The sequence below is a fragment of the Thermobia domestica genome, chromosome 7, assembly GCF_964235325.1.
Source record: "Thermobia domestica chromosome 7, izTheDome1.hap1.1, whole genome shotgun sequence".
In the NCBI taxonomy this organism is placed as follows: Eukaryota; Metazoa; Arthropoda; class Insecta; order Zygentoma; family Lepismatidae; genus Thermobia; species Thermobia domestica.
This window is the reverse complement of record NC_137460.1, coordinates 205,815,492-205,830,378: the sequence shown is the minus strand read 5'-3', so window position 1 is coordinate 205,830,378 and position 14,887 is coordinate 205,815,492. Positions and strand designations below refer to the sequence as shown.

General features: G+C 37.0%; 1 protein-coding gene across 4 annotated transcripts in view; it reads right to left on the bottom strand.

Annotated features, from left to right (window-relative positions):
- The window catches only part of LOC145690688 (uncharacterized), a 53,693-nt gene that overhangs the window by 12,423 nt on the left and 26,383 nt on the right, over window positions 1–14,887 (bottom strand). For all 4 annotated transcript variants that reach the window (XM_081765842.1, XM_081765844.1, XM_081765843.1 and 1 more), the window contains exon 4: window positions 11,369–11,525. In XM_081765842.1, coding sequence (XP_081621968.1) covers window positions 11,369–11,525 — 157 coding nt within the window. The remainder of the gene's footprint in view (window positions 1–11,368; window positions 11,526–14,887) is intronic.

The following is a 14,887-nucleotide window of genomic DNA, read 5'->3' as shown; positions in this document are numbered from 1 at the left end:
ACATGCAGACGACGGCTTCTGGCCCCTCCCACGGAACAGAAGACGACATCGGAGCAGCAGCGCCACCGCCATCCAAGGAACCCTATAAATTGGATGGATGAAGACAACTCGATACCAGTATTCTGGTGACCCTCCTCTAGTCTGCTACGGGTTTTTTGGAGTAACCTAACCCCAGGCCTCTAGTCTGCTACGGGACTACACCTATCCTATCTCTTGGCTTAGCCTGCTACGGGGCTCTGTCCGGGAATCCTAACCTCAGCCGCTTAGCCTGGTACGGGGCTCTGTTGGCCACTTAACCCGCCTCTGCTTGCTACGGAGCATTGGTTCCTTAATTCCCCTCTGCTTAGCCTGCTACGGGGCTCTGTGGAGATCCTGTCTGCGACCTTACGGTCAAAGACTACCTATTTCTAACCTTTCATATTAGAGAGATTATTTTGTATAGTATTTTGTGAAAATACTTTTATAGTGGAAGTTTTATAATAAAACTGGTAGTGGGAGATCGATTCCGAACCTCTTTTTATTAAATGCTCTACCTATACCTATATGGGACAAAGTTTTACAATATATTTTGATTTGAACTGAAGAATACATATCCAAATCTAATGAATGGCACAAAAAAAGAAGATATGTACATGATCACAATATTAAACAAACATGTCTAGAGTTAATGAAAAATATATTGTTAAATAAGTGGAATCTGTATCCAGGAAACTAGGACGTGGCAAGAAACTAATGATTAGGAATTGCATTGGAACCATTTGGGAACCTTCCCAATGATAGCTCATGCAAATTGAAACGACAGGCCAATACTCACATCTGTATACAACAATCCACTGAACATTCCAAAAAGTATTGGCGTGTAAGATAGTTCAGAAACTGTATACAAATTACAACAAAATCAACTGTTTCCCAATTGGTCTCAAGTTCCTGGTTGGTTGTTTTGGAGTATACCGTCTCGTTTCAGATGCGAAGCTGTATGAGACTTGGATGTAGAACTGAAAGTGGGATCTGAACATATGAGCTCCCACTGAGTTACTCTTTTGTCAAACATGATAGTTGCAGGTAAACGAAGTATACCGTCAATTTGTTTTATACGGAACTTCATTATTATTTTTTATCGGCTTCTGCATTATCAGGGTGTCTACTAAAATTCCAAAATGAAATTTCGTAACTTTTTCTTTACCAAACCATAAAATTTCGTAACATTTTCCAGAGCGAATTTGGGTGCGAATTAGGCCGAATTTTCATGCATGCGACAGAAGCATATTTTGCTTGCGATTTGCTAGCGTCTAAAGCCGGCCACAGACATTTTTGGTAGTGAATTTTGACATTTTATAGAACAAAATTTTCCAGTATGTACTTATATTTGTACAGATTAAAAAAATTGTGACCCAAAAGTTAAATTTTTTGACTTTCATGACCACTTTGATTTTGTGACTTTTTCCTGACTTTCGTGACCGATAGACACCCTGATTATACACAAAATTGAACATGACAGGCGAAGAGAGTCTCAAATCTGATTTACTCCAAATAAAGCTATTTACCAAGATATCGTCCCTTTTATACAGAGGAGTTTTTAAACTGCTACATACTGCTTAAAAAAATCTACAAATACAATATAAACACAAAGTGAAGGTATCCGAGTGATACGTGATTTGATATTTTAAAGGGAATAAAGATGTTTAAAACTGATCAATCCACCTTTTAATGTCTTCGTCTGAAATTTTTTCTTATTGCTTATAAATATTCAAACAAGTTTATAATTTTTAGGATGAATTATTTTTTTCTTTGATTAGCTACCTGAAAAATGATTTTGCTACTGTAATAGCAATTCTCTAGCTTATATATTAAGATATGTTTCAACATTGAAAAAAGTATTCCCAAGCAGATGTTTCATTCATACCTCACGGCGCCGTCTTCATTGATTGACAGAGATTCCTCATGGGTAAGCGGTTAGCATACGTGCCTTTGGTGAAAGAGACCCGCGTTCGACTCCCAGCGGGAGTTCATGTGGTTTGAATCCCATGTTAAGCTGTAGGTCCAAACTCATATATATCTTTGCTGCTGAAAGGGACCTTGAATTCCAAATCAAATTCACTGATTGACAACACAACTAATTTCCAAATAACCAACAGCACTACTAGATCAATGAAAGGCCATACTCTGTTTGATTGACTGACCGTGGTGTAATGCATTGCAAACTACTGAGACCTGGCCAGATGATCAATGCCATTGTGTACTCGTAGAAATTATAACCTGTGCATGAAAAGCTGAACCCTAAGGAGCCAATGGCTGTGAATCGCAGGAGGGTTATTCTGCTTAAGGAGCATGAGAAACCACCTATTACTACGGCACCCGCGTCAAATTTATCCAACTTGATTAACAAGTGCCACTATTATATTATATCTGCCACCTCTCCGAACATCATCGGATTATCATTTATTTTATTAGTTAGACAACCGTCTACGGGAACTCTCGACTAGGTGACGAATTCTTTGCTCCCATGCTCTGCTCAATTACCACTGTTGAATTCAGAGACTGACCAAAACTTGGAGACAAGTTATTACTGCTGATATAGACTTTCAAGTACCATGTTATCGTCTTTCTCTGTGTACGGTTAAAATCCGAAAGAACCTTCTTCATACGTAATATATCTTGAAAGATTAAGTTTAAAAGTGTACCATGTTATTTTTAATATATATATATATATATGCTGCAAACTCTTTACTAAAGATTTTTTCTACCTCTTGTGTTTGATTTTTTTTTTTTTTTTAATTAAAAAGTGCGGAAACGAATATTTAAGATTTACAGAAGCGATGAAAACCTCCCCGTTTAATGTCTATAATAAACTTTTCAAATAGCTAACAAAATAATTAACATTCATTAGGTTTTATTTTGATTATCTATTTAGTCAATATAATCAACTCAAAATTATACCTAAAACTCACGTTACTGAAGCACTATTGTTGACTTTCATATAATTTTACGATGTTGAGATACGCTTAAGGTTTGCCTGTGTCGACATTTAGTCTAGAATTCCTCGTCAAAGTATAAAATGATTCAAAAGTATTTGTATTTGTATTGTTCTGATTCTTTTTTTTTTTTTTTTTTTTTTTTTTTTTCGTTCTCTACGAAATGCTATGATAAACCTGAATCAATATTTTCATTAATTTTCCAGTCCTTCGTATGTTCCCTAATCCTCACTTCAATATATTTGCTTTTGCATTAATATGCTACTTCGCACAGCCTTTTGACACACCCCTCTCTACAATAACTTTTAAACCTTGGAATTTTCACTGTTTATGGAAATGTTTGATCACGCCCTAGAATCATTGGCTGAATATGTATTTTCAATTTTCAGGTAACTACCAAGTATCGAAATATGCCTACGAAATCATATTTTCCAGATGTTAGTTCTTTTATCTTTCTTCTTATGTAATGATATATATGTATATTTTACCACTTGTCTATTGTAAATACGCTGTAAACATTCCCCTTCACCCCCTAAATCTTTGATGTAATATAATTTCATCCACTAAATACTCTTTCGAAATTATTAGTTTGTATGAAAACACTAAACACTCAAAATTATTATTCATGATGAATAAAAGCCCCAAGCTTAAAATGAAACATCACTAATAAATATAGAAATGTATTGTCTGAAGTTTAAAAGTTATTTGAGAGAAGGATATGTCAAATATTATATAATATTAAAAAATGGTTCAACAGACCAGCATAGTATTTTTACTGATGTTCATTTTTAAGTGTGGTGAAACTTAAAGATGTGCAGCACGAACTCCGGGAGATGATTCTTGACTTCAAAAGAAGACAAAAAGTCTCCTTGCCTGTTGTTGAATTCCGCATCGTGTAAGAGTGACAGGGGTGCCAACTTAGAATCAAAACTCCAATTGTGACAGTTGGAACGGAACAGAAAGATGTGCGCATACTTCGGGAAGTGATTCGTAACATCAAAATAAGATAAAAAGTCCTGTTGTATGCTATCGAATTCCGCGTCGTGTACGACTGATAGGGCTGTCAACTTGGAATCGAAACTCGAACACAAGCAATTGGAACAGAATAGAAAGGTGTGCACATACTTCGGCAGGTAATTCGTTACATCTAAAGAAGTCAGAAGTTTCTTGCATGATGCATTGATGTGCACATTTTCTATTCCGTTCCAATTGTCAGGATTCGAGTATCGATTCCAAATTGGCACTCCCTGTCAGTCGTACACGTCGCGGAATTCGACAACATGCAAGAGGACTTTTTGTCTTCTTTCGATGTGACGAATCACCTCCTGAAGTATGTGCACATCTTTCTGTTCCGTTCCAACTGTCACAATTGGAGTTTTGATTCCAAGTTGGCACCCCTGTCATTATGCAGGGTGTTTAATAAGTAATGGTCATAAATTAAACCGTAGACAGTACATGCCAAAACTAACAAAAAAGTCTTAGTAAACATGTGTCCGCAAACGCTTCGTAACGGAGATAGGGGCTGTCGAAAGTGTGGGAAAATGAAGTTTAGAGACGAATATCTCAAAAAGTATGAATCGGACAGAGGGCGGTCCAATGAATAACTATCGAAGTCACACACGCGCTATGCAGAAATGCATGATTGATAACTCTGCAATGCGCGCGCAAGGGATTCCCCAAAGAAACGGAGGGATTCCCGGAAAATTGTCTAAGGAAAGGGGGCTCGAAATGAACATCGAGGGCGAGTCTATCCACCAGTAATTCATAAGTCGTGGTACCAGGTCGAAAGCTCGAAAAGATACAAAATGGTGGACAATGTTTATGTGCCGTGTGTGGTTGCATAACCAGCAGGAAATGAGAGAGGTAATCGAAGTGTGGTGATGTACGTTCAAAATTGCTCCAGGAAGAATTCCGACAACTAATGCATATGTACAAGTGTGGCAGCACTTAGGTAAAGCAAACGGTATGCAAGGCACTGATGAAGCATTATGTTCTAAGCAGTTAACGTAACGAATATCCGCAAACTGGATTACAATGGGAAAAGCATGACAACATTTGAGTATGTGGGAGGCGAATCTGAAACATTCCGCATGTTAAACGCGTAAGTGTATTACAACAAGCAAAAAATGATTGACATGTCGTGTTTCTCCATATCAACAAACAGAAATAATCATTTTGGTAATGTGTACAGTATTAATCATAAGGTAAACAGTAAATACCCAGATGTGTAACCACAGAAGAGATGCATGAGAAATAAACGTCCCTCTATCATTAAAGTAAATGTTGGAGGTATCGTCCATTCTTGCGAATGCATGCTCGTACTCGTTTTCGCAAAGATCCACGTACTCGTGATAACATGTTGGCATCCTGTTAAATATGTCCGCACCATTGTTCCACCCTTTCTCGAAGGTCTTCTAATGTTGCAACAGGGGTAAAATAAACTTGCGATTTCACATGGCACCAAAGAAAGAAATCTAAAGGGTTTAAGTCCGGGGAGCGCGGTGGCCTAGCAATAGGAACCCCACGTCCTATCCACTTTCGTCCGAATTGGGCATGTAAATGTTCTCTGACACAATTAGAGATGTGCTGGCGCTCCGTCATGCATAAACCACAGTCGCTGACGCCTATCGAGAGGTATATCTTCGAGTAGAAGCAGCGAACCGTGTTGGAGAAAAATCCAAATATGAGACTGCAGTTAATGCATTAGGAAGAAAGAATGGTCTTACGAGCTGATCACCTAAGAGTCCTACCCACACATTTAAGGAAAACCTACGCTGATGTCCTAACTCCACTATTGCATGTGGATTCTTAGGGGCCCATACATGAGAATTGTGAAAATTAACAATGCCATTCCGGGTGAATTGTGCTTCATCAGTAAATAGGACGTCATCAGTGAAATGAGGATTGCCAGTAATTTATCTGCGAAGCCAATGACAAAACTGCATTTTCGTCGGAAAGTCTGTGGGAGGGCAGAGGTTGGACACGTTGCAGATGTGATGGGTACAACTGCTGTTCATGGAGAATGTGCCATACGAGAGCATTGGATACGCGTTCGGCAAGTCCCACACGTCTTGTGCTCGTTCCTGGGTTTTCGTCCACTGTCTGTAGTACGCGTTCTTCTAATTCAGGAGTACGTACTGTCCTTGGCCTTCCCGTCCTGGAACAATGTGTAAAGCTCCCATGTTCTCGTAGCCGCTGATGTATTCTGAGGAATGTTCTTCGGTCTGATTGATGTCTCGTAGGGAAAGTCTCGCGATATAACTTAACGGCCTCTACCGCATTCCCGTTTGCTTTGCCGTACATAAAGTGCATGTCAGCATACTCAATATTATTGTATATTGTATCAATGGCAAGGTAAACAATAATTTAGCAACACACTAATAGCACTAATTAACACTGCACAATAGTATCCCCGTGGCTTTGCAACACTACTGAAACTATTGCACTGTTCCCCACAATACGATGAAGTAAGTACATCCACAACACTGTAAAGGCACGCGCGTTTGACACCTCTTCAACACACAGAACTACTACATTCACTGTAGGCGAGAAAGACAAGTGAAGACAATGAACCTCTACACGCTGAATCATTCTCCCAAGCGACTACTCCGGTACGACGAAAGCATGTAGACCTGTAGCAGAACCCTTCAGGCAACATAACAAACAAACGTGGAAAGGCAAACGTGTTTCCAATTCACGTCTGTAATCGAAACAATGTAGTGTTCTTCCATTCCATATTTCCTGGTTTGCCAGCTGATTGACAGAACTGCGTGCACAGTTTTTTTCTTTACGTATACGTACAAGGGATGAACCAAATAATGAGCAACCTACAGGCGCTCGATTGATTGAGTTATTGTTGTTTTAAACGAGCTTAGGAGCTTCGAAGGACGGGACCTACGATTTGGAAAATCTGAGATCAGAACCACTGCATTCAGTGGGCACTTCAGTTGATTTGAACCCGTAACATCATGCACCCAAGGTGAGCTCAACGTCTGTTGCAACCCCGATTCAGTATTTCCAGCTGGCTTGCATGTTCTACCAGTGTTCCTTTCGGCCATTCCATTCATTTTCGCGCATCGTTTGTTTTACCTTGGTATTGGTACAGTAAAGGACTACTCTGTACATGTGCATTCGTCTTAGGAATGTGCTCTGAAGTAGTTCAGAACATGCACCACCACCTTTCTTCGATTGCCTCTCGCATTTCCTGTTGGTTATGCAACCACGCACGGCAAGTAAACATTGTGCGCCATTTTGTATCTTTTCGAGCTTTCGACCTGGTACCACGACGTATGAATTACTGGTGGATAGACTCGCCCTCGATGTTCATCTCGTGCCCCCTTTCCTTGGACAATTTTCCGGGAATCCCTCCGTTTCTTTGGGGAATCCCTTGCGCGCATTGCAGAGTTATCAATCATGCATTTCTGCATAGCGCATGTGTGACTTCGATAGTCATTCATTGGACCGCCCTCTGTCCGATTCATACTTTTTGAGATATTCGTCTCTAAACTTCATTTTCCCACACTTTCGACAGCCCCTATCTCCGTTACGAAGCATTTGCGGACACATGTTTACTAAGACTTTTTTGTTAGTTTTGGCATGTACTATCTACGGTTTAATTTATGACCATTACTTATTAAACACTCTATATATATACACACACAGCATTTTATTTCTAAAAATGAACGTGCCGTTACGCTGGACCTCAGGTTCATAATCGTTAAAATGTTGCATACATTTCAGGGTATTATTATTATTATTATTAACAATAATAATTATATTGTCCATTAACATATCAATGCAGTCTTGTAACTAAAAACTCTTACGTACTGATTCCCACATCTTGATTTTATATTACAATAAACGTAATGATAATCAATATTTTTAGTGATTTGTTTCTTACTTTTCTCTCTTTTTGTAAACGGGCGAAAGTAAATTGCTATTGTTTGTTTTCAAAACGCTTCAAGAGTTTCACAAATTCTGAATTTCAATAACAACACACATACAGTACATTGTTCACATAATGTTCTTTTGAATACCAATCAGCTATCAAAGTGTTCTACAAAGTTTTACTAAATTAATGGATAAACTTTGCGAAAAAACAAACTACGGGATGTTTTCACTTAATCCTCGTCCTAATAATAAGTAAAAACAACTAAATAGATACACTAAAATAGGAACTAACTCTTCTACGGAGATCGTACAGAGGTGGAGTCCAAACTGAATGTTTGTACTGCCTTTCAGTTTAGTCGAACTTCAGCGACAGACAAATTTGTTGAGATTATTTCGTTGTAGTAGGTCAGTCCTTTCAGCAGAAATCTGGTCGGCCTTTATGGTTTACATTACCGTGCGAAAAAGGAATAAAACCAAGGGGACTCTAGGACATGCGAGCGAGAGAGAGAAAAAAGGGCCCAAATATTTCTAGTCTCTGAATACAATTAACTGACTTCAAAGAAGAACAAAGATTCGCAACTCTTTCTCTAGAAAGAAGAAAAGGAAAACGAAAACAATAGAAATCCTGATTTCTTAATAAAACTACATATTTACTATTCGGTATTTTCGAAGTTTCTCATAAATTCTTTTTCACGACAGAAAAGAAAATACTCCGTTCTCGTTAAAAAGACGTCGATATGCCGTACCGTTGCATAACACCAGAAATAAAACACTATATAAATAAATTAATAAATATTAGGGTGGGAACGAAAATTCACTTTTGCATTTTTAATGGTCTCAGGGTCAAATTTTATTTATTTTTATCTCAAATGTTTACTACAAAAATTTTGAAGCAATTACACAATATTCAGTGGTCGCTCAACGCATCAATAAATTCGCTTAAAACCAGTAAAAATTCACATATAAATAGGGTCTGATATGAAATTCAAAAATATGTTTGGAAACATCCTTTAGTATTATTTATGTTTTACGAATGTATATTTTTTCAGTATTTATGTTTGCGGAAGTATATTCATCACAACAAACAAAAATACTTTGATTGAGAATGAATTTACTTGGGGTGGGGAAAGTGTGCTCTTTCTGTGGTGCTCTACAACTTGTAGAATAAATTGGACCTGATCTTCCTGATTGGTCAGTTTTCCATTGAAGTTTTGAATCAATTAAATTCCTCATTCTGCCAGATCATTTACAATATTGTAGACCTTTCACACGCTCTCGAACCTGAAGGAAAGTATAGTTCGTTTCCCATATTTCAGGGTTTTCTAATAAAAGAATCCCTGGATATCTCTAGTGATCCAAACAGCTTTCTGGTGTTTCTGGAAACGAAGTCACTAAGGGCTTTATCTTTGTGGTCTCCTCATATCTTAAGCGCACGAGTTCTTCTCCTTTACTTCCATCCCTCAATAACACTGTAACCATGTCTTTCTTCACTGCTGCGTGGACTTCAGGATAAAAGAAACTGAGACCAGTGAGTGGTTCGCTCAAATACCACAGATGTCTCGAGAAACTGTGCATTGCTGCTTCTTCAAGTTTTGCATTAACATTATTGTAGAAATGTAAGAGATTCAGGTCATTTCTTGGAGCTAAACGCACAAGAGGAGAGGAATACCATGTCTTCAAATACATGCGACTGCAAATATGTCGAAGTTTCGAAGCCTGTTCAGCTCACGAGATGTAAGGTAAAACTGTGACCGGAAAAGATTTATCTTCAAACAATAAATTTATTTCGTCATCCATCGTGCATGATGGTAGGCTCCAGGGACATAGAATGTGACACCTCCTGGAAGACCTTCGCCAAGAAATAGGAGAGCAAGTTCTCTGTAATATCTCTGGGTTGATCGTGCGTCAGTTGCTGCTTGAAGATATCAGTTCATACTTTACTGGGGTCAAAACCTCTGAGCCAAATTCGTCCTGGATTCCGGTGTCGAACTTCAGCTTGTCAATTGAGTTCCATGCCTCAGAGAAACGTTGAAAAAGTTTTATGTGTGGATCCATTGAAGCACCGAAAATCATGTCGAACACTCTCGTCACAATTAGTTCCATTATGTGATACCTGCAAGGGACCCTGTTCAGATCCTTCTGCACTTTCTGTTCCAGCACAGTATAAAGCTCCATTTTGTGAACCCGTGTTATATGCTATTGCATCAAAGCACATGAAATGCACACGTATAGTTAAGTTCCAATCCTCCAGCAATTTAAAAACAGCTTCCGACTGGAAGGTACCACTTCCATTTGGAATAGCAGACACTACTAATAGTTTCGTAACACCATTCCCAGAAACGAGAATCGCTATGCTATTAAATGATTCCTTAGAAGTTAAAGCACGTAACAACTTCTCATCCCAATGCACTGTAAGTGGATCACCAAATGGAAAACACGAACAAATTTTACTATCGATTATTTCCTTGCGGTTCCTTCTGCGTGCTCTTCTAATAGATTCCATATTAACACAGATTTCTCGTGAGCGGTAGCCCAAAGCTTCCGCCGCACCAGCTAGAACATGAGTGGCATTTCTTTCGCTGATTTTTGCACGATCCAGTGCTGAAGATAGGTCTGGTGTAATGATGTTGGTTGGCCGACACAACTTTGGCTTCTTCGTAACACACAGCCTTCGGAAAGTAGGACCTGTTTCATACACATTTTCCGTTGATTCTTTCCAAAATTTATTTCTAGTAAATAATCTCATCTAAGAGATAGCGTCCCTCAGCGAGTTTTCTTTGGAAGGAACAGAAAAATAGTGAGCAGGGTCTTAATAGAATTACTTTCTCAAAGTGTATTCATGATTGCTAAAGTGTATTTCACATTGTATCTTATTTTCAAATGCCAAATAGTTGTAATAAATGTTAGGTTTGAGAAGAAAATCTCAAGTAAAATGAGAAAGTCAAATGGTGTCACAAGTGCCCAATGTAATATACTCGTCACGCACCCTATATATGACAGTTCTAAACATATAACCAAACTATACAATACGCTGTGAATACATCCGGAGGTTATATATTGTAAGTGTGAAAACTGCAACTCAAAGAGAAAGAGTTGGGGGAAAACATGCTAAGTTTCGCAAGTAACCCTTAAGTACCGGTAATGTAAACGTAGCTATAAGTTTGAGCGCTTTGAGCGAGCTTTAAATATTAAAATACTTTCATGAAATTTTGCACGCATGCTTAAGTAACCAAAGGAATAAATTTAGGGGGTGAGACTGTTAAAATAAATTTCGAAATTTTCCCATATAACTGGTTGCCACCCTAATATATATTTATTTAAAAATATAAACGAGTAAGTTTCCTTACATTTTACCAACTACCCCTTTTTTTAAAACTCTCCAAATTGATGATTGAAGGAGTCAATCAACAATTAGATGCCAAAAAGTTTAAGCAGAGAACTTATATATATATATATTCTGTTATGATTTGCTCTCTACATTTTGTCACAAATATTAACTCCAATACCTTAGCCTGTCGATGTCTACGAAAGTAAGTCCTTCGAACTGCAATGGATTTTTACTTTCAGGAGAAAAGTCTTCTTCTTCTGAGTTCTCAACAATTTCCACTTTAACTCCGACATCCTTGAATTCTATTTCGGGAGCTTCTCCATCATCATCATCATCTAGACATGAACAAAGCGAAACGTTTATTATGATTAACTAATTTCGTTAGACAAGGTAACAAACACACTAATAAATATTTTTTAAATGTAAATAATAATTTTGCCCGATTTTAACTAAAATGAGAATAAGGAAGACCGGTTTACAATTAAGCATTATTTCGTCGTAATACGGTGAGTACAACTTTGATTCTGTTTCTAACAAATGTACTTCTTACTTGAAAAGAAATTTTAATGAAGATCAGTATAGGGACTGTCATTTTACAATCTTGCTTTGGATTAAAAGATCCAATATATTTCAATCAAAAATTTTATTGTAGAGCTTATATCTCGAGAACTACATATAGTGTAGCCAAACCCAAACTATTAGTTAACTCAATATGATGTACTTATTCCGTAGAAAATACCAAAACTCGATTTAGGGGTCGTTCAAAAATTTTGTGGCCCCTGATCCAAAAACTAATTATTGGTCAACATAGCAATCTTTTGATCAATTTTTGTTTTTCTAAAATCCTTGTTTTCTAAAAAAAAAATAATAATAATAAAAAAAATAAAAATAACAGCATGTTACAAAAACTAATTTTCTACCTATTTTCTGAAGAAAAAGAAAGGTCCAATTCTTAGATGGATGTCTATTTTATTACTTCCTTTTTCTATTGATGGAATTATTTAATCCTATGTACTCTGACTCGTCTTTCTTTTTAAATATTCTTAATAGACTTTTAAGTGTACGCCCAGAATAGTTATAGTCCAGTCAAAATACCGAATGACCTAGAACAAATTGCAACAGAAATGATTTTTGCTGTTTCAGTTTCTATCAAGTACGCTAAATAACAAATCAAATGTCTATCAAAATCTGACCAGGCAAAATCCGCCATTTTTGGCCGCCATCTTGGATATTGATGTTTGAACACAAAACTTCTTATAACTCAGCATCTACAAGACCAAATTTCACAAATATACTATCAAAATAGAGAAAATTGAATGCAGATAAATATTTACACCTTTCAAAAGTGCCTTGTTAAAAAAATAAGGCTCATACAACCACTCAAATTTATAAAATTTACCAAAACTACCGTATTTCTACAGCAACCTATTTTTATATTTTGATTTTAAAATGTATAGTGCGGAACAGAAGTGAATATAAGGAAAGAAACGATCACTGGAGCCGTACTGTGAAGGGTAAGTTGGCATTTACAGAAGATTTACCGGCTGCGGATGCAGTATATCATCAGCAGTGTAATGTTAATATTCGGACTGGGTAGCGTTATATGAAGGAAAGACAAGAATCATGTCAGAAACACTAGAAGACTGAAAGACCTCCCTGGGAAGTAAGAAAGCAAGCATTTTTGAATGCTATGCGATATTTAAGAGAAAATGATGAACAAATTACTGTCTCTGATCTAGTCAAAATAATGAAAAAGTATCTGGAACAAGAACAACTTGAAGATGAACCATATTCAAAGAAATATATGAACCAGCTCGTTATAGATCATTATGGTGAAGAAATCATTATTACAGATCTGTTGGGAAAAGCAAATGTTGCAACATTCATCTTCCATCCTTCAAGAGCATTACAATACCCCATAAGAAGATAACCCAGTTTCAGAGAAGATGAGGATTATTGTCACAGCTGCAAAGCTAATAAGAAATGACATAGATCAACTCTAAAAGATGTTACGGCATACCCATCAACAGAAGAAATATCTCTTGATAAGTGTCCCGAATACCTTCCAGAAACACTGAGAGAATTTGGTCAAAAGAAAGTCAAATGTCATAACCATACTGTGCTTTTACATCCAGATTCAAAGTCCAACACGCATAAACATCAGGTACAGGATATCAAAACAGTAAAAATAATCCTTGGAGAAAGTTTGTGTTCGAATCTCCCATTTATGCATGCTTTGTTAGATTGTGACACAACGTCGCAACTGTTCTACGTCGGGAAAGGCAATACAATAAAGCTGTTGAAACAGCATCCCGAGCTAGTATGTTACGCTAAAATTTTCAACAGCACTACATCTAATGTGCAAAGTATAGTTTCAGCTGGAGAGAAAAGTCTGGTTTATGATGGCACGATCTCAGATTCATTAGATACACTGCGATAAAAGCGATCTTTCTCTAAAATTGCAAGAAATATGTTTTCCGCACATCCTCAATAACCACACCAACATCTGATTCAGCGAATTTCACAGTCTTAGAGTCTATTTCCAAGTATAAGATGGCTCAAAAAGCTCAGTTTTGGCACCGAAAGACTGGGCCTGGCGAATACAAAGTAGTCAATATCTTTCGGTTCTCATACATATGTAACCAGCACCAGACGCCATCCTTTCTGTTATTCGCTGTAGTTGTAGAATTTACTGTTCGTCGACACGATGTTCATGTCGTAAACATGTCGAATGTTCTGTAGCGTGCAAAGAATGTAAAGGGGAAATCATGTACAAACTGTATCATTGAAAATGTAGTATCTGATGGAGATTATAATAATGAAGTAGTCAGGGAGAGTATTAACTAGAATGAAAAAGATGTGCCAAAAATCATGACCTGTATCGGTAATGAAGGTTGTGAAAATGTCTTGCTTTGTATTGATTACTGGTTATTTCCTTTTTTAATCTGGTTAATAATTTTTCTTTGTTGTGCTGTGGACTATACAATACATTTTTGCATGCATATTGTATAACATTTTATGTAAAATTACTGCTCCTGTATTTGTTTAAATCAGGGAAAAATTATGTTTTAATAAAAAGAATTTTTAATAATATGTTAGAACTTTTTAACAATGCTTTTTTTTTTCATTACCGTAATCAAAATGGATAGTTACACGAACTTTGTAGTTATATTTTATTAAACATTTCAAATCTTCACTGTTAACTTTCCTTTCCATTTTATTTGTATTTGCCAATGTTAATATGTTGAAAACGGCATATGTGCAACATCATTTTCAAAATTTCAGCTCCGTATTTAAATAAAACTGCACTACATAAATGGTTTTCTACGCTTCCTTGAGTATACTGTTCATTAGCTTTAATTTGGCACAAACCGAAGTTTCTAGCTCGATTCCTTGGGAGGATATTGGGAGAAAAGTATATTATAACTGTTTACGGCAATATCCAAGATGGCAGCCGAAAATGACGGATTTTGCCTGGTAGACTTTTGATATGTTAGTCAGGACACTTCATAGAGCTCGATACCACAAAAACAATTTCTGTTGCAATTTGTTCTAGGTTGATCCCCTTTTTAGCTTAAATTGACTGGACTATTATACGGGCATGTTATATTTAATATTTAATTGAAATGCAATAGGTGTTCCATAATACAGACCCTGTGTTGTTCAAGAATAACAGGAGTTGTGGTACAGTCCATGT